This window comes from Loxodonta africana, chromosome 26 (assembly GCF_030014295.1).
Source record: "Loxodonta africana isolate mLoxAfr1 chromosome 26, mLoxAfr1.hap2, whole genome shotgun sequence".
Taxonomy (NCBI): domain Eukaryota; kingdom Metazoa; phylum Chordata; class Mammalia; order Proboscidea; family Elephantidae; genus Loxodonta; species Loxodonta africana.
In genome coordinates this window covers 45,232,309-45,259,593 of record NC_087367.1, presented here as the reverse complement: position 1 = coordinate 45,259,593, position 27,285 = coordinate 45,232,309, and the positions used below count along the sequence as shown (strand labels likewise).

The 27,285-nt window shown below is 40.4% G+C and overlaps 1 protein-coding gene across 4 annotated transcripts in view; it reads right to left on the bottom strand.

Moving 5' to 3' along the window:
• The window catches only part of RYK (receptor like tyrosine kinase), a 162,627-nt gene that overhangs the window by 74,485 nt on the left and 60,857 nt on the right, over positions 1 to 27,285 (bottom strand). For all 4 annotated transcript variants that reach the window (XM_064277290.1, XM_064277291.1, XM_064277292.1 and 1 more), the window contains exons 3-6: positions 18,629 to 18,728; positions 16,012 to 16,146; positions 13,563 to 13,616; positions 8,179 to 8,323 (exon numbers count right to left, since the gene is read on the bottom strand). In XM_064277290.1, coding sequence (XP_064133360.1) covers positions 8,179 to 8,323; positions 13,563 to 13,616; positions 16,012 to 16,146; positions 18,629 to 18,728 — 434 coding nt within the window. The remainder of the gene's footprint in view (positions 1 to 8,178; positions 8,324 to 13,562; positions 13,617 to 16,011; positions 16,147 to 18,628; positions 18,729 to 27,285) is intronic.

Sequence of the window (27,285 nt, the reverse complement as noted above, 5' to 3'; positions counted from 1 at the left end):
TTCATTTGCTGATGTGGCATGACACAAAATGAGAAGTAACTGCTACAAACATCCATTAAAAACTGGAACCTAGAATGTATGAAGTATGAATCTAGAAAAATTAGAAGTCGTCAGAAATGAAATGGAACACATAAAGACTGATATCCTAGGTATTAGTGAGCTAAAGTGGACTGGTATCGATCATTTTGAATCGGACAATCATATAGTCTACTATGCCGGGAATGACAACTTGAAGAGGAATGGCATTGCACTCATTATCAAAAAGAACATTTCAAGACCTATTCTGAAATACAATGCTGTCAGTGATAGGATAATACTCATACACCTACACGGAAGACCAGTTAATACGACTATTATTCAAATTTATGCACCAACCACTAAGGCCAAAGATGAAGAAATTGAAGATTTTTACCCACTTCTGCAATTTGAAACTGACTGAAAATGCAATCAGGATGCACCGATAATTACTAGTGATTGGAATGTGAAAGTTGGAAACAAGGAAGGATTGGGAGTTGAAAAATATGGCCTTGGGGATAGAAATGATGCCAGAGATCACATAATTGAATTTTGCAAGACCAACAACTTCTTCACTGCAGATACCTTTTTTCAACAACATAAACAGCAACTATACATGTGGACCTTGCCAGACGGAATACACAGTAATCAAATTGAATACGTCCGTGGAAAGAGACGATGGAAAAGCTCAAGATCATCAGTCAGAACAAGGCCAGGGGCTGACTGTGGATCAGACCATCAATTACTCATATGCAAGTTCAAATTGAAACTGAAGAAAATTAGAACAAGTTGATGAGAGCCAAAGTATGAACTTGAGTATATCCTATGTGAATTTAGAGACCATCTCAAGAATAGATTTGACACATTGAACACTAATGACTCAAGACCAGATAGGTTGTAGAGTGACATCAAGGACATCATACATGAAGAAAGCAAGAGGTCATTAAAAATACAGGTGAGAAAGAAAAGACCTAATTGGATGTCAGAAGAGACTCTGAAACTTGCTCTTGAATGTCGAGTAGCTAAAGCAAAAGGAAAAAATGATGAATTAAAAGAGCTGTACAGAAGATTTCAAAGGGCCGCTCAAGAAGACAAAGTATTATGATGATATGTGCAAAGACCTGGAGATGGAAAACCAAAAGGTAAGAACACACGCAGCATCTCTCAAGCTGAAAGAACTGAAGAAAAAATTCAAGCTTCAAGTTGCAATAACGAAGGATTCTATGGGGAAAATACTGAACAATGCAGGAAGCATCAAAAAGAAGATGGAAGGAATACACAGAGTCAAGATAACAAAAAGAACTGGTTGCTGTCCAACCATTTCAGGAGGTAACACACGATCAGGAACTGATGGTACTGAGGGAAGAAGTCCAAGCTACAACGGAGGCCCTGGTGAAAAACAAGGCTCCGGGAATTGAAGGAGTATCAACTGAGATATTTCAACAAACGGAGGCAGCGCTGGAAGTGCTCACTCATCTATGCCAAGAAATTTGGAAGACAGCTATCTGGCCAACTGACTGGAAGCAATCCATATTTATGTCTAGGCCCAAGAACGGCAATTCAACTGAATGCAGAAATTATTGAACAATAATATTAGTATCATATCCAAGCAAAATTTTGCTGAAGATCATTCAAAAGCAGTTGCAGCACTATATCGACAGGGAACTGCCAGAAATTCAAGGCAGATTTAAAAGAGGACTTGGAACTGGGGATATCATTGCTGATGTCAGATGGATTCTGGCTGAAAGCAGAAAATCCCAGAAGGATGTTTACCTGTGTTTTACTGACTATGCTAAGGCATTCGACTGTGTGGATCATAACAAATTATGGGTAACATTGTGGAGAACGGGAATTCCAGAACACTTAATTGTGCTCATGAGGAATCTGTACGTGGATCAAGAGGCAGTCGTTTGAACAGAACAAGGGGATACTGCATGGTTTAAAGTGACAAAAGGTATACATCAGGGTTATATCCTTTCACTATGCCTATTCAATCCATATGCTAAGCAAATAATTCAAGAAGCTGGACTCTAAGAAGAAGAACAGGGCATCAGGATTGGAGGAAGACTCATTAACAACCTGCATTATGCAGATGACACAACCTTGCCTGCTGCAAGTGAAGAGGACTTGAAGCACTTACTGATGAAGATCAAGGGCCACACCTTTCAGTACGGATTACACCTCAACATATAGAAAACAAAAATCCTCACAACTGGTCCAATAAGAAACAACATGATAAACGGAGAAAACACTGAGGTTGTCAAGGATTTCATTTAAGAAATCAAAAGACACACTGCATAGGGTAAATAGGCTCCAAAAGACCACTTTAAAGTACTGAAAAGCAAAGATGTCACCTTGAGGACTAAGGTGTGCCTGACCCAAAACATGGCGTTTTCAATCACCTCATATGCCTGTGAAAGCCGAACAAAGAATAAGGAAAACCGAAGAATTGATGCCTTTGAATTGTGGTGTTGGCGAAGAATACTGAATATACCATAGACTGCCAAAAGAATGAACAAATCTGCCTTGGAAGAAGTACAACCAGAATGCTCCTTAGAAACAAGGATGGCGAGTCTACGTCTCACATACTTTGGACATGTTATCAGGTGGGATCAGTCCCTGAAGAAGGACATCACGTTTGGTAAAGTGAGGGTCAGCAAAAACAGAGAAAGACCCTCAACAAGATGGACTGACACAGTGGCTGCAACAATGGGCTCAAGCATAGCAACAACTGTGAGGATGGCACAGGACTGGGCAGTGTTTCATTCTGCTGTGCATAGAGTCGCTATGAGTTGGAACCGACTCAACAGCACCTAACAACAAACAACAGCAGCATCTAACGTCAGTAAGTCAACTGTTTGTGTCAGTATACAGTATGTAGTAGTGGGGCTGTGGTTAAGAGCTTGGCTGCTAGCCAAAATGTCGGTTGTTCGAATTCACCAGCTGCTCCTTGGGAACCCTATGGGGCAGTTCTACTCTGACCTATAGGGTGGCTATGAGTCAGAATCAGCTCGAGAGCAAAGGATTTGGGTTTTTCTTTTTTTCATACCTTAAAAAACATTAAAGAAATACTTCCAGATACACGAAAACATTTTTAACTTAACAATACAGCAATAATAATAATGTTTTGATGTACATTGCAAAATAATGCCTGTTTGTTATTAGGAACCAACGTATAAGTACCTTGAATTTTTAATATACAGACAACCTCAGAGAGATTGCAGGTTCAGTTCCAGACTACCACAATAAATACCACAATAAAGCGAGTTGCATGAATTTTTTGGTTCCCCAGTGCATATAAAAGTTATGTTTACACAATACTGTAGTCTGTAAAGGGCCCTGGTGGTGCCATGGTTAAGAGCTTGGCTGCTAACAAAAAAGGTTGCAGTTCAAATCCACCAGCCACTCCTTGGAAGCCCCATGGTGCAATTCTATTCTCTCCTACAGGGTCACTATCAGCCAATCAATTTGATGGCAACAGGATTTTGATTTGGTAAGTCTATTAAATGTGCAATGGCATAATGTCTAAAAAAAAAAATGTACATACCTTAATTAAAAAATATATTATTCCTAAAAAAATGCTAACCATCATCTGAACCTTCAACGAGTCATAATCCTTTTGCTGGTGGTGGGTCTGGCCTTGATGTTGATGGCTGCTGACCAATCAGGGTGCTGGTTGCTGAAGGGTGGGGTGGCTACGGCAATTTCTTAAAATAACACAACAATGAAATTAGCATCCACTGACTCTTCCTTCCACAAAAGATTTCTCTGTAGCATGTGACACTGTTTGACAGCATTTTACCCATGGTAGAACTTCTTTCAAAATTGAAGTCAATCCTTTCAGACCTTGCTGCTGCTTTATCAACCAAGTTTATGTAATATTCTAAAGCCTTTGTCATTTCAACAATGTTCACGGCATCTTCACCAGGCGCACACTCCATCTCAAGAAACAACTTTCTTTGCTCATCCGTAAGAGGCAATTCCTCATCCATTACAGTTTTATCATGAGGCTGCTGCAATCCATCATATCTTCAGGTTTTACTCCTAAGTCTATTTATCTTGCTATTTCCACCACATCTGCAGTTACTTCCGCCGCTAAAGTCTTGAGCCCCTTGAAGTCATCCACGAGGGTTGGAATCAACTCCTTCCAAACCCCTGTTAATGCTGTTATTTTTACTTCCGTGAATCACAAATGTTTTTAATGGCATCTAGAATGGTGAATCCTTTCCAGAAGGTTTTCAATTTACTTTGCCCAGATCCATCGAAGGAATCACTATCTATAGCAGCTATAGCCTTACAAAATGTATTTCATAATTAATAAGACTTGAAAGCCGAAGTTACACCTTGATCCACGGGCTGCAGAATGGATGTTGTGTTAGCAGGCATGAAAACAAAATTAATTTCTTTGTATATTTCCATCACAGTCCTTGGGTGACCAGGTGCATTGTCAATGAGCAGTAATGTTTTGAAACGAATCTTTTTTTCTGAGCAGTAGGTCTCAACAGTGGGCTTAAACAATTCAGTAACCATGTTGTAAACAGATGTGCAGCCATCCAGCTTTGTTGTTCCATTTATAGAACAAAGGCAGAGTAGATTTAGCATAATTCTTAAGGGCTCTAGGATTTTTGAAATGGCAAGTGAGCACTGGCTTCAACTTAAAGTCACCAGCTACATTAGCCCCTAACAAGAGAGTGAGTCTGTCCTCTGAAGCCAGGCATTGACTTCTCCTCTCTAGCTATGAAAGTCCTAGATGGCATCTTCCCCCAATATAAGGCTGTTTCGCCTACATTGTTCAGTTGTTTAGTATAGCCACCTTCATCAATTCTCTTAGCTAGATCTTCTGGATAACTTGCTGCAGCTTCTACACCCGCACTTGGTACTTCACCTTGCACTTTTATGTTATAGAAACAGATTTTTTCCTTAAATCTCATGAACAAACCTCTGCTGGCTTCAAACTTTTCTTCTGAAGCTTCCTCACCTTTTTCAGCCTTCACCGAATTGAAGAGAATTAGGGCTTTGCTCTGGATTAGGCTCTGGCTTAAGGAAATGCTGTGGCTGGTTTGCTCTTCTACCCAGACCACTAAAATTTTCTCCATATCAGCAATAAGGCTGTTTCATTTTCTTACCATGTGTGTGCTCACTGAGTACCACTTTTAATTTCCTTCAAGAACTTTTCCTTTTCAGTTACAACTTGGCTAACTGGTGCAAGCAGCCTAGCTTTTGGCCTATCTCGGCTTTCAATATGCCTTTCTCACTAAGCTTAATCATTCCTAACGTTTGATTTAAAGTGAGAGACGAATGACTTTTTCATTCACTTGAACACTTGGAGGAACACTTGGAGGCCACTGTAGGGTGATTAACTGTCCTAATTTCAATATTGTCGTGCCTCAGGAAATCGGGAGGCCCAAGGAGAGTGAGAGAGAAGGGGGAACGGCTGGTCAGTGGAGCAGCAAGAACACACACAACATCTATCAGTTAAATTCACCATCTTATATGGATACGGCTCATGGTGCCCCAAAACATTACAATAAATCCACTGCCATCAAGTCAATTCCAACTCATAGCAACCCTATAGGACAGAGTTGAACAGCCCCACAGAGATTCCAAGGGGTGGCTGGTGAATTCAAACTACCAACCTTTTGGTTAGAGCCGAGCTCTTAACCACTGCGCCATCATGGCTCTCCAAAAAAAAAAAAAAAATTACAATAGTAACATCAAAGATCACTGATCACAGATCACCATAACAGAAAATAATGATAATGAAAAAGTTCAAAAAACTGCAAGAATTACTAAAATGTGACAAAGACAAGAAGCGAATGCTGTTAGAAAAATGGTGCCGACAGACTTGCTAGACGCGGTATTGCCGCAAACCTTCAATTTGTTCAAAAACACAGTATCTGTGAAGGGCAATAAATTGAAGCGCAATAAAACAAGATATGCCTGTATAAAGTTTTATGGGACTGGTTCTTAATTACGGATTGTACTTAAGTCAGACATTCATAATCCGGGGACTGCCTGTACTAGTCATTGTGTTTCTCTCCAGCAACTGAACAGCAGGTGGCACTCTTGTACCACCTCAAAAATCTTGAAAATTTGTGGGCACACAAAGTTACTATGGGTACATCTGTGTCAATTTTTCACTCATTCAACAGATATTTAGGGGTCCCTTTATAAGGAGCAAAGGAAACCCTTTGGCGTAGTGGTTAAATGCTATGGCTGCTAACCAAAGGGTCGGCAGTTTGAATCTGCCAGGTGCTCCTTGGAAGCAAAGGATACCCTTTGGCGTAGTGGTTAAATGCTATGGCTGCTAACCAAAGGGTCGGCAGTTTGAATCTGCCAGGTGCTCCTTGGAGACTCTATGGGGCAGTTCTACTCTGTCCTGTAGGGTTGCTACGAGTCGGAATTGACTCGACGGCACTGGGTTTGGTTTTTGGTTTATAAGGAGCAAAGCATATGCTAAGTGGTCAGAACAAACTTTCTTTGGAAGCAGAGAGGCTGCCAGTGACCTGCCCCTCATATGTACTAAACTAGGTACCTAAGCAACTACATCACAGGAGGTAGAAAATGAGATCAAAGGTACATTTGCTGGCACTTAATAGTTTAAACCCAGTCTAAATAAATTATCTCATTCGATTTCTATAAGCAAGTAAGATTAGCTATGGAGCTTTTTTTAACCCTGCTTTTAGGATGAAGTTAGGACTTCAGGGTCCCTGACCTAAAAGAGCCTTCATTCTAGCTAAAAGCATCAGACAAGTTTACAAAAAAGTATTGCAGAAAGGAAAAATACAACAATTGCTCCTCAGAAAAGGGACACGGAAAGGAGGGGTAATGGATGCTTGTGAGGCTTAGAAAGGACTTCATGAGGGAGATGGCAATGGAGTTGGACTTGGAAGAACGGACTGGAGAAAACTAAGAGGAGTCCTGTGGGTAAAGGTGAAGCACGAACAAAAGTCCTGAAGGGCCAAGTGTGGGGCAAAAGTACGGAATGATTAACCATTTGACTGCAGCGTAACGAAGGATACAGTTAGAAAGAGAAAAAAGGTTTAAAGAGTATGGGAGACATGTCTCCACATAAGAAGGGCTTTGAAGGTCATATCATGAAGCTGGGAATATTTTTAATCAGCAATTGGGAATCACTGAGGAAGAAAATGAGAACTGTGTGCTGGGAAAATAAATCTGTCAATCATTTCACCTTTACCTTTCAAACCCATCCTGGCTACCATGTCTTTCTCCTGGTCTCTGACTCACCCAGGCTGGGACAAGTACCTTGTGTGTTCCCACACTGTACTATACATATCACAGACAACAAATCTGCAAACTTTAGTAATTATGTGTTAATGTCAAAGATTAAATCTTTGAAGCCATGAATGTATACCATTAATTTTTTTATTCCTAGCCCTTAGCATAATACCCAACCCAGTTTATCTTAAATGGGTGTACATCAGAATCATGCAGAAAGCTTTAAGGAAAATACTGATACCCAAATACCACCAAAGGTCAATTATATCAAAATCTCTGGAAAGTGGGATCCAAGTGCTGACATGTTATAAAAGCTGCCACCATGACTCTAACGTGCAGCTAGGCTAAAAACCACTCTTTTAACTCACAGCAGGTATTCAATAAATGTTTACTGGCTGGCTGGCTGGCTGGAGAATGACAGAGGGAGGAACCTGGAGACAAAAAAGGGGCTATTTAAAAAGCCAGTACTAGTCTGGAAACCCCGGCGGTATAGTGGATAAGAGCTATGGCTGCTAACCAAAAGGTTGGCTGTTCAAATCCACCAGGTGCTCCTTGGAAACTCTGTGGGGCAGTTCTACTCTGTCCTATAGGGTCACTACGAGTCAGAATCGACTCAATGGCAGTGGGTTTTGGGAGTCGAAGTCTAGAACGGAGTCATGTCAAAGGGATGGAAAACATAACTTTATCTCTACTTCTCACCAACTGTAATAAACCGTAATTTCTGGCTTCACAAATTAAAAAATATATATACAGATAACAGAGACACACAAACCAGCAATTAGGAAATCTTATTCTTCCTTTGGTCTGATCATCCTCCCTCTTTCCCCTTCACCAGTGTGCACCTGTGTGCATGGGCATGTATAGACCCCCATGTATATGCAAATAACTGCTTTTATTTTTCCTTTCCTCAAATATGTACAATACCTGTCATCCAGTTCAATCCTTTTCATACTATGAAGGTGCAAAACAGCTAATATTATTGCTACAAGAAATATTACTGCACAGCAAACCCCTACACTGATATAAAACACACGTGTAGAAGTGGTTGGAGTGGCATGTACAGGATCATCTGCAATAAAAAGGAAAAGCAGGTTAAGCCTTTTAGGCAAAGATCATCAATTGTTTTGTGACTCAAAACACACAATGAGTATCATTTTCTCTTAAAAAAAATTTTCAATTGCATGTGCTTAGTCTTTGACAAGAGACTGAGCAGCTACTGGTAGTAGTGTTAGTGTTAAGTTCACATAAATTTTCTGGGTTTTTTACTGTAGTTTTAAAAAATGCTTTTAATCAAACTTTTGGTCAATGACGCTAATAGTCACTCAGAAGTACTATACACAAAATAAACCACCTATAGCAGTGGTGTCCAACGGAACTTTCTGCAGTGATAGAAGTGGTCTATCATGTGCTATTCAACACAGTAGCCACTAGCCACTGTGGCTATTAGGCCTTAAAATGCAGCTACTACAAATGAGGACCTGAAGTTTTAATTTTATTTCATTTAAAGTTAAAATTAGCCACATGTGGCTAGTAGTTACCACATGTAAAGAGAAAGAGGAGCTCTATAGGTTCTTCATGAATCCTCAACAACAATGCCTGGATTAGAGCGATCCCGCATCTTTTCACTGCCAAGGATCACTGGCTCACAACAGAGGAATCCACAAGTTAAAAAAAAAAAAAACTTTTTTTAAATCTTTTTTGAGAATAACCAAAATTACTTTACCTGTTTTTAAACATGAGAGCAGAAAAACAAGACTCTATTCATTAAATGAAATAACATGCAGCCTTACATTATTCAGAAAAGGGAGACAAAGAAAAAAGCTCCAGCAATAGTGAAAATAACTCAATGACAGAGACACACACGCAGAGGCAAACTGAGAAAGAGACACAAAGAAACACAAGATCTGATTGAGCAGAGCAGAAGACATACAATCAGAGAAAGAATTGGTATGACTGGAAATTCAAGAAGGCTTTGGTGACGAGTGCTCACATCATGAATTTACTGATTATTCATCATTCGACAATGGTTTGTTAGCTCATGCTCTGTACCAGGTCCTAGCCTTGATGCTGGGGATTTAGCAGTGAAAGTCACAGGCACTGCCGCTATGCACTGCCATGTATGCATGTGTGTAGGGGAGTGTAGGAAACATACAGCAAATACATGCACAAATAAAAATAATAGCAGCCAGCTGCTGCTTCTACCCAGGTCATTCTCCCCTGACCCCCAGATCTTCACCAGACTTGCCCCCAACCCCAATTCATGCAGGTCTCTCTCCAGGGTCACCTCCTCAGAGAGGCCTTCCCTGATTACCTGTCTAAACAGCCTCTCCTCATACCATTACTTTCCATTCCTTCACCTACTTTATTTTTCACCACCACACTTCTCCCCATCTGACCCGCTGTATATTCACACGTGCTTTGTTTTTTGTCTGCCTCCTGCCACTGCTCCTTGAGACCTGTTCTCAGCATCCTCGGCATCTGGAATACGGTAGTGCCTGGTGCATCCATAAGAAGCACTCAAATATTTGTGGCATGATAAGTGAATAAACAAATTAGCAAATAAATGAACGAAAAATAATCAGCGATAAGCGCTACCCAGCTATTTAAAAGAAAATGAGGAGCTAGAGAAAAAACAAGCAGCAACGGTGAAACCTGTGAGAGCCGGAACTCGGAGGGATCGCCTTGTTTTTCCGAGTCTTTTAAGTTTTCTGCCTTTGTCAGAGTGCAGCCTTGTCACTTTTCTATCGCTTGTTTTGGTGGAAAATATTTCAGTTTTCCTTCTCTGACAGGTTTCCACCTTACACAGGTTCCAGCTTTCATAGATTTTACTGTACTTTTCTTTTTTTTTTTTTTTAAATTGAAAGGTCAGGGCAGACCTCTGTAAGAAGGAATTATTTCAGCTGAGATCTGAATGACAAGGATGTGGGGCGAGCGCATTCCTACCTGAAGGACCACACAGTACAAAGAACCTATGGTAGGAATGAGCCTGGCATGCTCAAGTATCAGAAAAGAGCTACTGTATTGGGGCTGGAGTACAGCGGAAGAGAAGGAGAGCAGTCTGAAATGAGGCTGGAGAATCAGGCAGGGTCAGATCAAGCAGAGTTTTAAAATACAGGGTAAGTGAACATTTTCAAAAGACAAGTTTCCTTTGCTTAGAATAAGACCCAAGGAATTTGGGTTTTATCCTAATTGGGATGAGAAATCATTGCAAGGTTTCAAGCAAAAGAAGGATGTACATAATCACGCTTAGGGGGAAAAAAAAGGTTACTATAGATGCTGTGTGAAGGAAGCTGTGTAGGGTAGCAAAAGTAGAAACAGAATAAGCTAGAAAGTTACTGCTGTAGTCTAAGAAAGAGATTAGCAGTGGTTTGGACAAAAGTGTTGGAGTGAAGATGATAAGTAAACGGATTTGAAGGCAAAGTAGTTAACAGGCCTTGTTAATGAATTACATTGGGGTAAAAGAAAACGAGGAATCAAAGTTTTGGCTTAAGAGATTAGGTGGATAATGGCACCTTTACAAAGAAAAAAAGCTGATTGCGGAAAGAGAAAAATCAAGTTCTATTGTATCAAAATTAAATTTGAAGGATCCGGTATACATCAGGAAACCCTGGTGGCGTTGTGGTAAAGAGCTACAGCTGCTAACCAAAAAGGTCCTTGGAAACTGTATGGGTCAATTCTACTCTGTCCTATAGGGTCACTATGAGTCGGAATCGACTCGACAGCAACAGGTTTAGTATACATCATGTGGAGATGTCAAACAGTTAAATGTATAAGACTGGTGTTCTGAGAAGTGGTTAGGACAAAAGAAAATAGCTTTCAAACACCTGAAGTTAAGAGAATAAGGCTGCTTTCCAAAATTAAGCTTCGAATCAAAACAATATACCAGAACAGATTAATGTAAAGAGACTGAACGGCTTCTAGGACAGCTAGACTTGACTGTGGCTTGAATAAAGGCATTACTTTTTTTTAAGAATGAGCCCTGGTGGCACAGTGGTTAAGAGCTCAGTTGCTAACCAAAAGGTCGGCAGTTCGAGTCCACCCGCTGCTCCTTGGAAACCCTATGGGGCACTTCTACCGTGTCCTGTAGAGTCACTATGAGTCAGAACTGATTCAGTGGCGATGGTTTTTTGTTTTTGTTTTTTTGTATACCATGGGAGAGCTGTTTAGTCTTGGGAGGGCAGAAAAGGAAAAGTCCCAGAGGCAAATGCTGATAGTCCCCATTCAAGCACTCTCCAAGGCAGAGAAGATATCACCCTGTGGGGCAGACTCCAAATGTACCCTGCTCTATTACCTCCGAATTCCAGGCTTATGTATATACACTGTTCCCACTACGTTGTGATTACTACCGACTGCCTTGCCCATCTCCCTTACTACATTATAACCCCTTGAGGGCAGGGTCTGTTTTGCTCACATTTTAATCCTCTGCCTCAAGTCATACCACCTGGCACATCATAGGCTCTCAATAAATTCTGGATGGGTGGATAGCTAGGAAAAGAGAAATAAGTAGACAGACGCTAAGAGTATGCAATACTACTGCTCTTAATGGGAAATAATGTCCTAGGATAAGAGAAATGGGTAGAATTTTTAAAGTAAGCTTTGAGAGCAGTGTTTTTTTTTTTTTTCCTTTCTTTTCAGAGATAGATCCAAATGAGCTATTCTAAAAAGGAGGCAATGTCTCATCACATTATTTTACCTTCAGAAAAGGTCTACCTTGGAACAACTCTACCTCCTGAAATGATGAAACAGGAACACATGGCAGCACCTATGAACTACTTTTGCTAAAAGGTTTGGTCCTGAATCTAACCAAGTGTGAAATCAAACTGCCAGTTTATAGGAGAGAGAAAAATATGTTAAATGACACCACAAGGATGCAGCCAGCCTAATGCAGAATGTAGGAAATGCTATGGGACAAATGACCCAATTTCTTCAATAAATAAGTGACATTAATAAAAGGATAGATTAAGATAAAATATACATCAACCCAATACAGTAGCACAGACTTTATCTGGATCCTTTTTTCTTTATTTAGGAGAAGAAAACTATAAGACATTTTGAGATAACCAGATAAATATGAACTTAGACTAGAAAGGAATTATTAATTGTTATATGTGATAAAAAAAAAATGTGATAGGTATAATAAAAGATGAATAGGTGTTGGGCAATTTTAAAAGCAATCAACTGCTAACCAAAAGGTGGGCAGTTCAAAACCACCAGTGGCTCCATGGGAGAAAGATGTGGCAGTCTGCTTCTGTAGAGACTGATAGCCTTGGAAACCCTGTGGGGTCACTATGAGTAGAAATCAACTTAACGGCAGTGGGTTTTGGTTTTTTTTTTTGAGATCCACGCTGAAATATTTATGAAATGATATGATGCCTGGGACATGCTTTAAAATACTCCACCTCACCTCCAACCCAAAACCTATTATCAACGAGTCGATTCTGACTCACAGCGACCCTAGAGGGCAGCAGAGAACTGCCCCATAGCGTTTCCTAGGAGCGGCTGATGGATTTGAACTGTTGACCTTTTGGTTAGCAGCCGAGCTCGCAACCACTGTATCACCAGGGCCCCCAAAGAGAGAGAATCAATGAAACAAGATTGGTAAAATGTTGATCATTACTGAAGCTGAATAATGGGCACATTGGGGTACAGCAGAGCATTCTTTCTACCTCTGTATGCTTGAAAAGTCAAAAACAAACAAAAATATTTTTAAGTCTACTTCCATGAAGAGAATTTAGTAACTTTTTAAAATACTGCCATTAAATCTCAGGAAGAACAAAACTCAGAGACGTGTGCATGTCAGAAAAGGAAAACAGCAGCTATGTTATAGTATCTAAATACAGCTATTACCAAAAAATAAAAATCTACGTTGAGTTTCTGCTCTGCAGGTTTAAATAACATCATATCTTTAAGTTTGCACTTTCACCTGGATAAAACTAGCTGAGAGTTAGTTCCAGGCCACAAGACAGATTTCCTAACCATCTGCTAGTAGATAAAAATCCTGTGCATATTTCATATTCATACTTCAAGATAAGTAGAAAAGATGTGATATAAATTTTTGTTCATGAAAGTTTTTCAGATCAGCTGTTACGAAATATGCATTTTACTTCTTGAAATACTCAATATTCTAATACTTTCATATAACCTATAAAGCAATCGACAAAATATCAGTGAAATAAATAGCATGGCATCATTTATCATTTGGCAAACTGGAAACCACAAGAGCCTCCAGGCTTTGTGCAACTGTGTTCATGAGCAACCAGTCACGTTTCACCACTGAGAACAGAGTAAGATCACACAGCGACACTTACAAATAGTTCTGCTAGTGTTTTTATCCAAGGCTGAAGTTTTCACTTCTTCAAATTCTGGATTAAAGAGGAGACAAAGGATCCTTTAGAAATTCTAGTTTCTTTTCAGCGAAAATCCTTAAATACTGTAATTACGTTTTGTGCATTTTCTCTAACATAGGTTTGTGTTAGTTTGGAACACTGCCTGAACGATGTAAAAAAGTTTTTGTTGCAAGATAATACAGCTACGTTACCATTCTGGTAATCACCACTACAATCACGACTCAACAGTCTATATCAGCATTAACCAAAGGGTATTAGCTTACAGCTGCTCCATTAAAAAGGGTTTCTGTGGTCCCAGAAGTCTGAGAAAACGCACCGACTACGTTGTTTGTTTGGAGGTTCACAGTACAAATTAGCAGACTGTAAACGCTCTCAGGAGTTCTAGGGTAACAAAACTTGTCTCATCTATTAATCCCCACACTCATATGATAAAGGAACCTTTTCTTGCTGGTAACACCAATTTACATTCCAGTGCAGATATATCTTCAGTTGCAGACAGTGTACCTACCTCTAAGCACATTCCTTCTAACTTAAAATTCTTTAAATGTAGTGGGCTAGAAAACCAGACTAATAAATACATTAGGATCATATATTAAAGGGTCATAAATATTTAATGGAAGACTCAGGTGGCCAGAAGTATGACCACCAAATAAACATGATGGTAACTCTATTAAACTTAAGTATAAAACAGTATAGAAGGTAACACCAATAGAATTTTAGTGTAAATTTCTGCCTACGTATTTATGAAAACTAAGAAGGTATGGGATCGTTCTGGATATTAGCACCGGAGGAATCCATAGACCACACTATGTCTGGCCACCATTCTGCCATTAAACATTAACAGATAAAGCATCATGTCTCTGGGGATCAGGAACTAGGTGTTCTACACTCTCACTGACCGGCTATATAGGCTTGGGTGGCCACTCAAGGGCTCAGTCTTCTCGCATCAACTATATGATGAGCTGGTTGGACTAGAGAATCTCTAAGGTCCCTCTGGCTTTAAAATTACACGAAAGCAGGTATATACCAGGATACACTATAACCGGGAATTATATCAAAACACGAAAGCTTGTCGTTGCAGACAGCCCATCAAGTTGATTCTGACTCAGGGTAATCCCATGTGACAGAGAATTGTCCACAGGGTTTTCTTGGCTGTAATCTTTACGGAAGGAGATCGTCAGGTCTTCCTCCCACGGAGCCACTGGGTGGGTTCGAACTGCCAAACTTTCAGTTAGCTGCCTATTGTTTAACCATTGTACACCAGGGCTCCTTAGCTAACTTAATTTTTAAAATGCCTATTCTAACGCAGTATAGCTTCTTTACTGGCAAGTGTCTGGACATTAGTCATTATTACTCACTTGCTGGACTCATGTATTTTCACAATATTCATTAATAATTGCAATAAGGAAATCTGGTGAAAGACAGTTTAACAAAGAGGCTAAGAGCATGATTTTGCATCCCAGATGCACCACTTGGCTTTCTGACCTTTGCAAGTTAGTCAGATTCTCCAAGCCTCAGTTCCCTCATCTGAAAATGGAGATAATGAGACAACCTATCGCCTAGGCTTGATGTAAGGATTAAATGGGTTTAATGCATGCAAGGCCCTTAGAACATATTAAGCACCCAACCGGTTTAGGGTTTTTTTCCTACATTAGATACTAACCAGCTCTACCTTTGTGAACTTATAATTCAGGTTATTTTACCTCTCAGGAGGTAAAAAGAGGAGGTTTAAGGAGAACTCTGAATTTCTTTGATACATTACCCAATATGCTGGAATACTTTCATATCCACTGTAATTTCTTGAGTAACAAATAATCCAAAACCAAAAACTACCAATATTTATTAAGTGTCTACACACGGCATTCCAAGCATTATGCTATATTCAATTAATCTTTAAAAAACAACAACTCTGAAGCAAGGAATATGCCCATTTTACAGATGGAAAATTTGAGATTTACGGAGATTAAGTAACTTGCCCCAACATCCTGCAAAGAGCAGAGATGGTTATTACCACCCAGGCCTACCTGGCCCCATGGCCATGCTCTTGCATGAAGGTTAATTTTATAAAGGAAATGCAGTTAACACTCAGTTACTCAGGGACCCCTATCAGACTTGCCTAATTTTTTCACCTCTTCAGCTACTGGTACATTTCACATTCCTAATGGAAGACATCCGAGCAATTCTGGTAACAGATTTTAAGAAAGCAGGAACTGAGTGGGGCGTGTGTGAGATTCACGGCTACAAGCTACCTGGTGATTAGAAATTTCATCTGATAGTGCTTTTTCTTTTCTCATTTGAAACTGCAATCAAGATCTGATTATAATTAAATCTATAAAAAGACAACAAAATCTAATTGTGATCTTCTCACATCTCTGTGTAAAACACATATTTTGATAAATAAATTCCTTACTTTTGTAGCACATTTTCCTTCGTTTAAAATTTAAGACTGTAAAATTTTTCGAAGAATTTACTGTCAAGTTGAGCTGCATTAGTATCATAACCTCAGAATCTACTTTGCCAGTGCAGGACAGCTCGACCCGAAACACTGTTTAAAAAAAGAATAAAAAAAATTTGTTTAATATTCTAAAAATAAACATTAATGGACAAAATAGTTCTATTAAATATTTTAGAATCATTTGATTCACTCCCGCTGTATTAAAACTAAAAACATATTTACATAAAATAACTAAACAGAAAATTTCACAGAATTTATCTTCAGATTATCACAACTTCAGACATTATTCCATTCATTACAGTGTACAGAAACTAAAGGACAAATCAAGACAAATATGAAGAGTTAATTTTTAATATTTGCTCATGATTTTTGATATATCACTTCGCCTCCCAAGTCCTGCTATTGTAATTCCCTAAAACTACAGAATCATAAGGCAAACCTGCTTACCTTACCAGCCACTTGAGTGACAGTAAGAACAAAAATTACTTGGCAAAAAGGAAAGACAGTTCACTACCAAAATACAATTACCTTATATTGCTCATAACAAGGAGGTTAAATAGAAACCTGTAAGCAAATTTAATAAATTCTCAACTATGAATACAAAAACAATGCTTTCCTAAACAGAAACTGGGTTTGCCAATTTCTGTGGGGATGGGGTAACAGACCTTGTTGTGGTGGTGGTTGCTGAATTGATTCTGACTCACAGTGACTCTAATATGATGGAGTAGAGCTGCCCCATAGGGTTTCCTAGGCTGTAATCATTACAGGAGCAGATCACCAGGTCTTTTCTTCCACAGGACAGCTGGTGAGTTTGAACCCTGAACTCTGGATTAGGAGCCTAGCGCTTAACTATTGTGCCACCAGGGCTCCTTAACAGACCTTAAAAAACCCACTGCCGTTGAGTTGATCTGGACTCACAGAGATCTTATAGGACAGAGTAGAGCTGCCCCACAGGGCACATTATACACATTTTTTCAATCTTTTGGTTTCAGATTCTCTTTCTACAAATTTAGAATAAATCATTCTATCACCTGTATGAGCATGTGCGAGATATGGACATTTCTGAATTTCTTTACTGACCCATAAAAATTAACCACACTTCCTATACTTTCTTAAAGCTTAGATTAATGCGTGTCACTAATAACACTATATGAAACCTCCCAAAAAAGTTCCAGAACAACCATTGTGGCTTATACTTTCAATTTTTAAAAATATCCATTTTCTCAAAATCTTATTTCTTCAAGAACCTTGTTCAAAAGATTAGTTTTAAAAGTAGTCATACTGGTGCAATTATGGCACTTAATTCACTTACTGAGACATGTACTGAGTACCTACCCCTCCCAGTTACCATGCTAGGCACTAAGCGTCTATCTTCCAGTTGCCGTTTAATCGATCCTGACTTCATGGTAACCCCATGTGTATCAGAGTAGAACTGTGCTCCAAAGGGTTTTCAATGACTGGTTTTTTTTCGAAGTGGACTGCAAGGCAGGCTCAAACTTTCAACCTTTCAGTTAGCATCTAAGCGTGTTAACCATTTGCACCACCCAGCGACTCCTGGCACTAAGGTTACAGAGTAAAAAAAGACAGCTCCTGTTCTCCGAGTGGTCACACCCTAATAGGGCAAGACAAACACAAAGAATTACAAGATAATATCACCAGTTCTAAAAGTTAAATTCAAGGAAGGCTGGTGGTTTGAGTCCACTCAGAGGCACCTCCAAAGAAAAAGGCCTGGCTATCTATTTCCGAAAAATCAGCCCCTGAAAACCCTATAGAGCACAGTTCTATTGACACACACGGAATGCCATGAGTTGAAGTCGGCTCAACGGCAACCGGCCGGGGTATGGGGCAGCAAGAACAGAAAGAGTTATCAATTGGAGGGCAAGAAGGAGACAGGAAAAGGGCAGTAGCGATTTTGAGTCTTGCAGAACAAGCAGGATGAGTGGGAGTTCACAAGCAGAAAAAAGCGAAAATGGTTCCAAATATAGAGAGCAGTGTGCAAAAGTATGTGCAAAAGTTTGGATATGAGAACTGCATGTAGTATGGAACTGCTGGGACACTGACGGACCAGGCAAGCGCAATGAGAAGGTCAGAAAGGCAGGAGGATAGACGGTAAAGGAGCTAGTACACAGGCTAGAGAATCTAGAATGTATTTAGTTGACAGGGGCAGAGAGCACTGGCAGGCTTGACACGGTCAAATATGTGTGTGCAGTGCTCATCCAGGCCAAGTGTGGGGATTAATCAAAGGGGAACAAAACCAGACACAAGGACCCGTATGAAGGCCAGTGCAAGCAGTGCAGAAACGGAGACATGGAGGAACTGAGCACAGGCAGTTCTAGTGGGGATGGAGAAGAGGGAATGGTTTAAGAACATGGTACTAATAATTAGCATTTACAAAAATTAATTTCCAAAGTACTTATATATCTATGGAAACCCTGGTGGCATAGCGGTGGACACATCTATACCTATTAAGTAAGACACACTGCACATCAGTAGTTAAAACATTCTTTTTGTGGTATGGGGAACACAGTTGGGAGCGGTATGTTAACCTTCCCTTTGAAGACTCCACACTCACCTGATAAAGTTCGCGGAACTTCCCCCTGAACAGAAATGTTGACCTGGGGCATGTCCATAGCCACAAAATTGTCTACTTGAAACCCCAGCTTATACTCAACCTGTAAAATGAAGAGAAATAAACTGGGTCCGTGGCAACAGAAAGAACACTAACAGCTTGACTTATTAGATCATTAATTAATGAATAAGCCCTATATGCAAATAATCCAGCCATTAAAAAAAAAATCCAAATTGCCACAACAATCCTAGAAATTTTCAATTGGATAAAAAGTCAATCCAGCGAGCCAGCTCAATTTTACGTAAAGTACCACCACTCTGCTGTGAAACCTCCAAGTTAGGATGTGGAAATCCTGCTGAGGGCTGGACAGCCACATATGAAGAACCAAGGACTTGAAACTTGTCATTTACTGACAATGACTGGTCATCCATGTCTTCTCTGGTTGATAAAAGTCAAGCTCTCAGAGCCTCCACGGGGCTGGTGGGTGAAGGTCAGTTCTGCAGACCCACTTGGTTCCAAAGCACAAATTTCTTACAGAACATCTAAGCCACATCTTCTACGCCAGTTTTCACCATTAACAAAGTTTGTTTACATTTGGGTCTCTACCTAACCCCTGGGTCTATTTCTCAAGAGATTCAGAATCCAGAAAGGAAAAGAAGTAACCAACATGACAGCTTTAAAACACCAATATTATCTATCAATACCTGCCCAACCCAATGTGGCTTAATAGGACCAATCTGCATCAATAAATATAGCCCTGTTGCTACAAAGAGATGTTCATGGAAGAAGCAACTCAAATTGCAAAGCAATAGCTGAAATTCAGAATGGCTGCACCTTCGAGACCTTGCATGAGGCCTCATATTTAAAGTCACTCTTTGTCTTGCCCACAGGATCTTGATAAGCATAGTACCACTCTTCCATTTAGTAGCCACAGGTCAGCTTTGGTGGAGAGCTAGGATTGGCAGAGGCACAGGGCAGTGGTTTGAGAAAGGAGTGGGAGGGAAGAGGTTCAAGAAACCATTCTTTAAGAAGTTTAACTAGGAAGACTAAGACAGGCAGTAGCTGAGATGGGGAAAGAGGGGAAGAAGACCAAATCACAGGTTTTTTTTTTTTTTTCCTTTCCTTTTTTTTTTAAATGGGAGAGATTTAAATGTGTTTATATACTAATGGCAAAAGCCAATGAAACAGGATAGATTAAAGATAAAAGAATATCATCGAAGACTAAGAGGGAAAGATGGCCTCGACCACCAGCTGAGCAGGGGTATTACCCGTGAATAAGAAGGGTTCAACTCAGTGAGTTTAGTTCCCCCTCTGGGTTTCTCCTTTCATACTCTATGTGCAAGTCCTTGTGCTAAACACTATACAGGTGTGCAGCTAAGTTAGGTACACAAACAACTGTTAAAGACCGTATTTGCTAAGTGCCACATTCACAACAGATAAAGGCTTGCTCTAAGACATCAGTGGAAACCCTGGTGGGGTACTGGTTAAGTGCTACGGCTGTTAACCAAAAGGTCGGCACTTTGAATTCGCCAGGCGCTCCTTGGAAACTCTATGGGGCAGTTCTACTCTGTCCTATAGGCTCACTATGAGTCAGAATCAACTTGACGACAGTGGGCTTTTTTTTTTTTTTTTTTTTTTTGGTTTTAAGACATCAGTGACAAAAAAAACCTGCTGCCATCAAAGTCGGTTCCAACTCAGTGACTTAGTGGTACCTTAATGGGGATGAATTCACTCCCACCTTAAAAAAACCAAGTGCCGTGAAGTTGATTTCCACTCAGGGCGAGTCCCATATGTATCAGAGTAGAACTGTGCTCCATAGGGTTTTCAATGGCTGATTTTTGGAAGCAGTTGGCCAGGACTTTCTTCTGAGGCACTTGGGTGGACTTGAACTGCTGACCTTTCAGTTAGCAGCCAAACGTGTTAGCTAGCTATTTGCACCATCTAGGGACCTATTTTTTTAGGGACCTTTTTAGTACTCTCATCTTAGAATGCCACTATACCATCACTACCACCAGGGGGTACTAGAGAACTACAACCAAGAAGCTTCGTCTGGGAATGAGCAGGGGGTTCTTAATAATACTCAATTGATTAGCATTGAAAGAATGCACTCACTACCCACATGCATGCTATCTCTCAACAGGACAATACTTGAAGGGAAAGTCCACAAAAGAAATTAGCACAATCAGCAGGAACTGAGTTTGGAACCAAGCTATTCACAACAGCGTGTGACCCTTAGTAAATTATTAACTTTTCTGAGCTTTTAGTTTTTGTAAAATGAAGATAACATAACATGTTATGAGGATCAAATATGATACAACACACCTGTCAGCCTAGCACAGGTCCCTTCCGATAAATGCAAACCCCAATAGCATCAAGGTCATTCCAGAGCAACGACCCTATTGCCCCGACACACATCCCCATAATCACCAGCCCACTGCCAACCCCTGTGATTCTGACATGAGCCCCTTTCAGGGCCCTCCCAAGAACACTGTTGCAGCCCTTCTGTTTTGTCCCCCACCTCAGGAACCCCGCTCTTCTAAACAGACTTCCACACTCTCACTTTCTTCACAAAGGTCTTCCCCGCCTTCTCCCCCAACCTGGCTTTCCTCAGAAGTCATCTAATCATCCCTTCCCCTGCCTATCCTTCAGTTCCTACAACACCTGACCCTCAGGGCCTGGAGAGTAAGCAGTCAGCATGCTTTCAGAACTGTAAGATCCTTTCCAAATGTCCCTTCTTCATGCAAAATCCCCTACACTCTGAAACTCACAACTTTCGCCCATACTGGCTATTTCTCATTCCATCAACATCAAAGACAGCGCTTTGCATAGGCCTTGGCTTGTCTCCTGCCGTCTTCCTGGTGGCTTCAATATTCAGTATTCTCTATCCCTACACACAGTTAAGAACTGCTTCATAACCAAAACAAATGCAAAAATTCCACCACTACCTCTGACCTCCCACCTCTGTGATTCTTACAAAACCACCAGTTTCCACTAGTTCAATTCAACCAACATCTATGAGGCACTACTAGGAGCCAAGGACTGTTCACTGCAGGGATGCGATGGCCAATTAAGCCACTTGGCTCCTTTCCAAGGCCAGCTATGACCACCTGATTTCACTTTTACCTACTACCCAGTCTGTGCCCCCCAAAAGTCATTATTGACAGTTATATCAGCACCCTCAACTCTTTGCCTTCCTCCTGTGCATCCTTGGAGGTCAGCCCAGCCTCCTGATGGCCACCTGCTCTGCTCCTGTGGTCTAGCACTGTTAGAGGAAATCACATCCTGGAAGAGATGGATGCTCTTGTACAATGATGACCCCAATCTAAAGCGAGGCCCTTAGTCCTGCTCAGCAATTCCTTCCTCACCGACCCTCCTTCTCACTAGTCTTCTCACTCCAGTCTTCACAGGACCTCATCCTTCACCATTCGATGCCCTCCCCACCTCCTCCCTTTCAGACAATGTTCTTGTACCTTTTGGCTAGCAAATGTGAACTTCCTTTACTACCTTTCCTTTAAAGGACCAGGCATATCTGTCACAGCATCCATCCTTTGTACTCCAGTTCCAAGGAAAGGCCCATTCCACTCTCCAAATGACAAATTCTACTATACTACACTAGATTCTAGCCCATTTCACCATGGACTTTGTATCCGTGGGATCAGCTGCTCGCTCTCTCTCTCCCATATGTCCAATTACCTATTAGACACATCCACCTAGTGATGTTATGGCCCTCAAATTTAACAGATTCAACGCCAAACTGATTATCTTTCTCCAAACTTGCTCTGCCTCCTTTGTTTTAGGTCTCAGTTATTGGTGAAGTCATCTACCCAATTTTCCAGAACAGACACCTAGGAATTATCCCAAACTCCTTCCTCCCCTCACATCGAATGACTAATAAAACCAAAAAGACAAACCTACTGTCATCGAGTTGACTTCGACTTATAGTGGCCCGAAAGGACAGAGTAGAACTGCCCCATAGGGTTTCCAAGGAGTGGCTGTGGATTCAAACTGCCGACCCTCTGGTTAGCAGCTGTAGCTCTTAACCACTGCACCACCAGGGCTCCTAAATGACTTATTAATACTGGAAATTTTACCTCAGAAGGTCTCTGCTCACTAAATACCACTGTCCCAGTCCAGGCCCTTTAGTTCTCCCACTGGCTGCCATTAATAGCATCCCTATACTCTCCCTACCTCCAGTCTCACCCCATTCAGCCCATCTCTGCTCCCTCCTTGTAGCCACAGTTATCTTCCTAGAAGCAAAACGAAAATGAAACCCTGCCCAGTTGATTCCGACTCACAACGAACAGAAGGAACAGAGTAGAACTGCTTCGTGGGATTTCCAAGAAGCGACTGGTGGACTCAAACCACAGACCTTTCGGTTACCAGTCAAGCTCTCAACCACTGCGCCGCCCGGGCTCTTCCTAGAAGCCAAAGCAGCTTAAAAATCTCTAAGTGGCTGCCGTTTGTCAAGAGAACTACTTTTTTTTTTTTTTTTTAATAACTTTTATTAAGCTTCAAGTGAACGTTTACAAATCCAATCAGTCTGTCACATATAAGTTTACATACATATCACTCCCTACTCCCACTTACTCTCCCCGTCTTGAGTCAGCCCTTTCAGTCTCTCCTTTCTTGACAATTTTGCCGGCTTCCCTCTCTCTCTATCCTCCCATCCCCCCTCCAGACAAGAGTTGCCAACACAATCTCAAGTGTCCACCTGATATAATTAGCTCACTCTTCATCAGCATCTCTCTCCCACCCGCTGACCAGTCCCTTTCATTTCTGATGAGTTGTCTTCGGGGATGGTTCCTGTCCTGTGTCAACTGAAGGTCTGGGGAGCATGGCCGCCGGGATTCCTCCAGTCTCAGTCAGACCATTAAGTTTGGTCTTCTTATGAGAATTTGGGGTCTGCATCCCACTGATCTCCTGCTCCCTCAGGGGTCCTCTGCTGTGCTCCCTGTCAGGGCAGTCATCGATTGTGGCCGGGCACCAACTAGTTCTTCTGGTCTCAGGATGATGTAGGTCTCTGGTTCATGTGGCCCTTTCTGTCTCTTGGGCTCTTAGTTGTCATGTGGCCTTGGTGTTCTTCATTTTCCTTTGCTCCAGGTGGGTTCAGACCAATTGATGCATCTTAGATGGCTGCTTGTTAGCATTTAAGACCCCAGACGCCACATTTCAAAGTGGGATGCAGAATGATTTCATAATAGAATTATTTTGCCAATTGACTTAGAAGTCCCCGCAAACCATGTTCCCCAGACCCCCGCGCTTGCTCTGCTGACCTTTGAAGCATTCATTTTATCCCGGAAACTTCTTTGCTTTTGGTCCAGTCCAATTGAGCTGATCTTCCATGTATTGAGTGTTGTCTTTCCCTTCACCTAAAGCAGTTCTTATCTACTGATTAATCAATAAAAAAACCCTCTCCCACCCTCCCTCCCTCCCCCCCTCGTAACCACAAAAGTATGTGTTCTTCTCAGGTTTACTATTTCTCAAGATCTTATAATAGTGGTCTTATACAATATTTGTCCTTTTGCCTCTGACTCATTTCGCTCAGCATAATGCCTTCCAGGTTCCTCCATGTTATGAAATGTTTCAGAGATTCGTCACTGTTCTTTATCGATGCGTAGTATTCCATTGTGTGAATATACCACAATTTATTTACCCATTCATCCGTTGATGGACACCTTGGTTGCTTCCAACTTTTTGCTATTGTAAACAGAGCTGCAATAAACATGGGTGTGCATATATCTGTTTGTATGAAGGCTCTTGTATCTCTAGGATATATTCCTAGGAGTGGGATTTCTGGGTTGTATGGTAGTTCTATTTCTAACTGTTTAAGATAACGCCAGATAGATTTCCAAAGTGGTTGTACCATTTTACATTCCCACCAGCAGTGTATGAGAGTTCCAATCTCTCCGCAGCCTCTCCAACATTTATTATTTTGTGTTTTTTGGATTAATGCCAGCCTTGCTGGTGTGAGATGGAATCTCATCGTAGTTTTAATTTGCATTTCTCTAATGGCTAATGATCGAGAGCATTTTCTCATGTATCTGTTGGCTGCCTGAATATCTTCTTTAGAGAAATGTGTGTTCATATCCTTTGCCCACTTCTTGATTGGGTTGTTTGTCTTTTTGTGGTTGAGTTTGGACAGAATCATGTAGATTTTAGAGATCAGGCGCTGGTCGGAGATGTCATAGCTGAAAATTCTTTCCCAATCTGTAGGTGGTCTTTTTACTCTTTTGGTGAAGTCTTTAGATGAGCATAGGTGTTTGATTTTTAGGAGCTCCCAGTTATCAGGTTTCTCTTCATCATTTTTGGTAATGTTTTGTATTCTGTTTATACCTTGTATTAGGGCTCCTAGGGTTGTCCCAATTTTTTCTTCCATGATCTTTATCGTTTTAGTCTTTATGTTTAGGTCTTTGATCCACTTGGAGTTAGTTCTTGTGCATGGTGTGAGGTATGGGTCCTGTTTCATTTTTTTGCAAATGGATATCCAGTTATGCCAGCACCATTTGTTAAAAAGTCTATCTTTTCCCCAGTTAATTGACACTGGTCCTTTGTCAAATATCAGCTGCTCATACATGGATGGATCTATGTCTGGGTTCTCAATTCTGTTCCATTGGTCTATGTGTCTGTTGTTGTACCAATACCAGGCTGTTTTGACTACTGTGGCTGTATAATAGGTTCTGAAGTCGGGTAAGGTGAGGCCTCCCACTTTCTTCTTGTTTTTCAGTAGTGCTTTGCTTATCCGGGGCTTCTTTCCCTTCCATATGAAATTGGTGATTTGTTTCTCTATCCCCTTAAAATATGACATTGGAATTTGGATCGGAAGTGCGTTAAATGTATAGATGGCTTTTGGTAGAATAGACATTTTTACTATGTTAAGTCTTCCTATCCATGAGCAAGGTATGTTTTTCCACTTAAGTATGTCCTTTTGAATTTCTTGTAGTAGAGCTTTGTAGTTTTCTTTGTATAGGTCTTTTACATCCTTGGTAAGATTTATTCCTAAGTATCTTATCTTCTTGGGGACTACTGTGAATGGTATTGATTTGGTTATTTCCTCTTCGGTGTTCTTTTTGTTGATGTAGAGGAATCCAAGTGATTTTTGTATGTTTATTTTATAACCTGAGACTCTGCCAAACTCTTCTATTAGTTTCAGTAGTTTTCTGGAGGATTCCTTAGGGTTTTCTGTGTATATAATCATGTCATCTGCAAATAGTGATAACTTTACTTCTTCCTTGCCAATCCGGATACCTTTTATTTCTTTGTCTAGCCTGATTGCCCTGGCTAAGACTTCCAACACGATGTTGAATAAGAGCGGTGATAAAGGGCATCCTTGTCTGGTTCCCGTTCTCAAGGGAAATGCTTTCAGGTTCTCTCCATTTAGAGTGATATTGGCTCTTGGCTTTGCATAGATGCCCTTTATTATGTTGAGGAATTTTCCTTCAATTCCTATTTTGGTAAGAGTTTTTATCATGAATGGGTGTTGGACTTTGTCAAATGCCTTTTCTGCATCAATTGATAAGATCATGTGGTTTTTGTCTTTTGTTTTATTTATGTGATGGATTACATTAATGGTTTTTCTGATATTAAACCAGCCTTGCATACTTGGTATAAATCCCACTTGATCAGGGTGAATTATTTTTTTGATGTGTCGTTGGATTCTATTGGCTAGAATTTTGTTGAGGATTTTTGCATCAATGTTCATGAGGGATATAGGTCTATAATTTTCTTTTTTTGTAATGTCTTTACCTGGTTTTGGTATCAGGGAGATGGTGGCTTCATAGAATGAGTTGGGTAGTATTCCGTCATTTTCTATGCTTTGGAATACCTTTAGTAGTAGTGGTGTTAACTCTTCTCTGAAAATTTGGTAGAACTCTGCAGTGAAGCCGTCCGGGCCAGGACTTTTTTTTGTTGGGAGTTTTTTGATTACCGTTTCAATCTCTTTTTTTGTTATGGGTCTATTTAGTTGTTCTACTTCTGAATGTGTTAGTTTAGGTAGGTAGTGTTTTTCCAGGAATTCATCCATTTCTTCTAGGTTTGCAAATTTGTTAGAGTACAATTTTTCATAATAATCTGAAATGATTCTTTTAATTTCATTTGGTTCTGTTGTGATGTGGTCCTTCTCATTTCTTATTCGGGTTATTTGTTTCCTTTCCTGTATTTCTTTAGTCAGTCTAGCCAATGGTTTATCAATTTTGTGAATTTTTTCAAAGAACCAGCTTTTGGCTTTGTTAATTCTTTCGATTGTTTTTCTGTTCTCTAATTCATTTAGTTCAGCTCTAATTTTTATTATTTGTTTTCTTCTGGTGCCTGATGGATTCTTTTGTTGCTCACTTTCTATTTGTTCAAGTTGTAGGGACAGTTCTCTGATTTTGGCTCTTTCTTCTTTTTGTATGTGTGCATTTATTGATATAAATTGGCCTCTGAGCACTGCTTTTGCTGTGTCCCAGAGGTTTTGATAGGAAGTATTTTCATTCTCGTTGCTTTCTATGAATTTCCTTATTCCCTCCTTGATGTCTTCTATAACCCAGTCTTTTTTCAGGAGGGTATTGTTCATTTTCCAAGTATTTGATTTCTTTTCCCTCGTTTTTCTGTTATTGATCTCTAGTTTTATTGCCTTGTGGTCTGAGAAGATGCTTTGTAATATTTCGATGTTTTGGACTCTG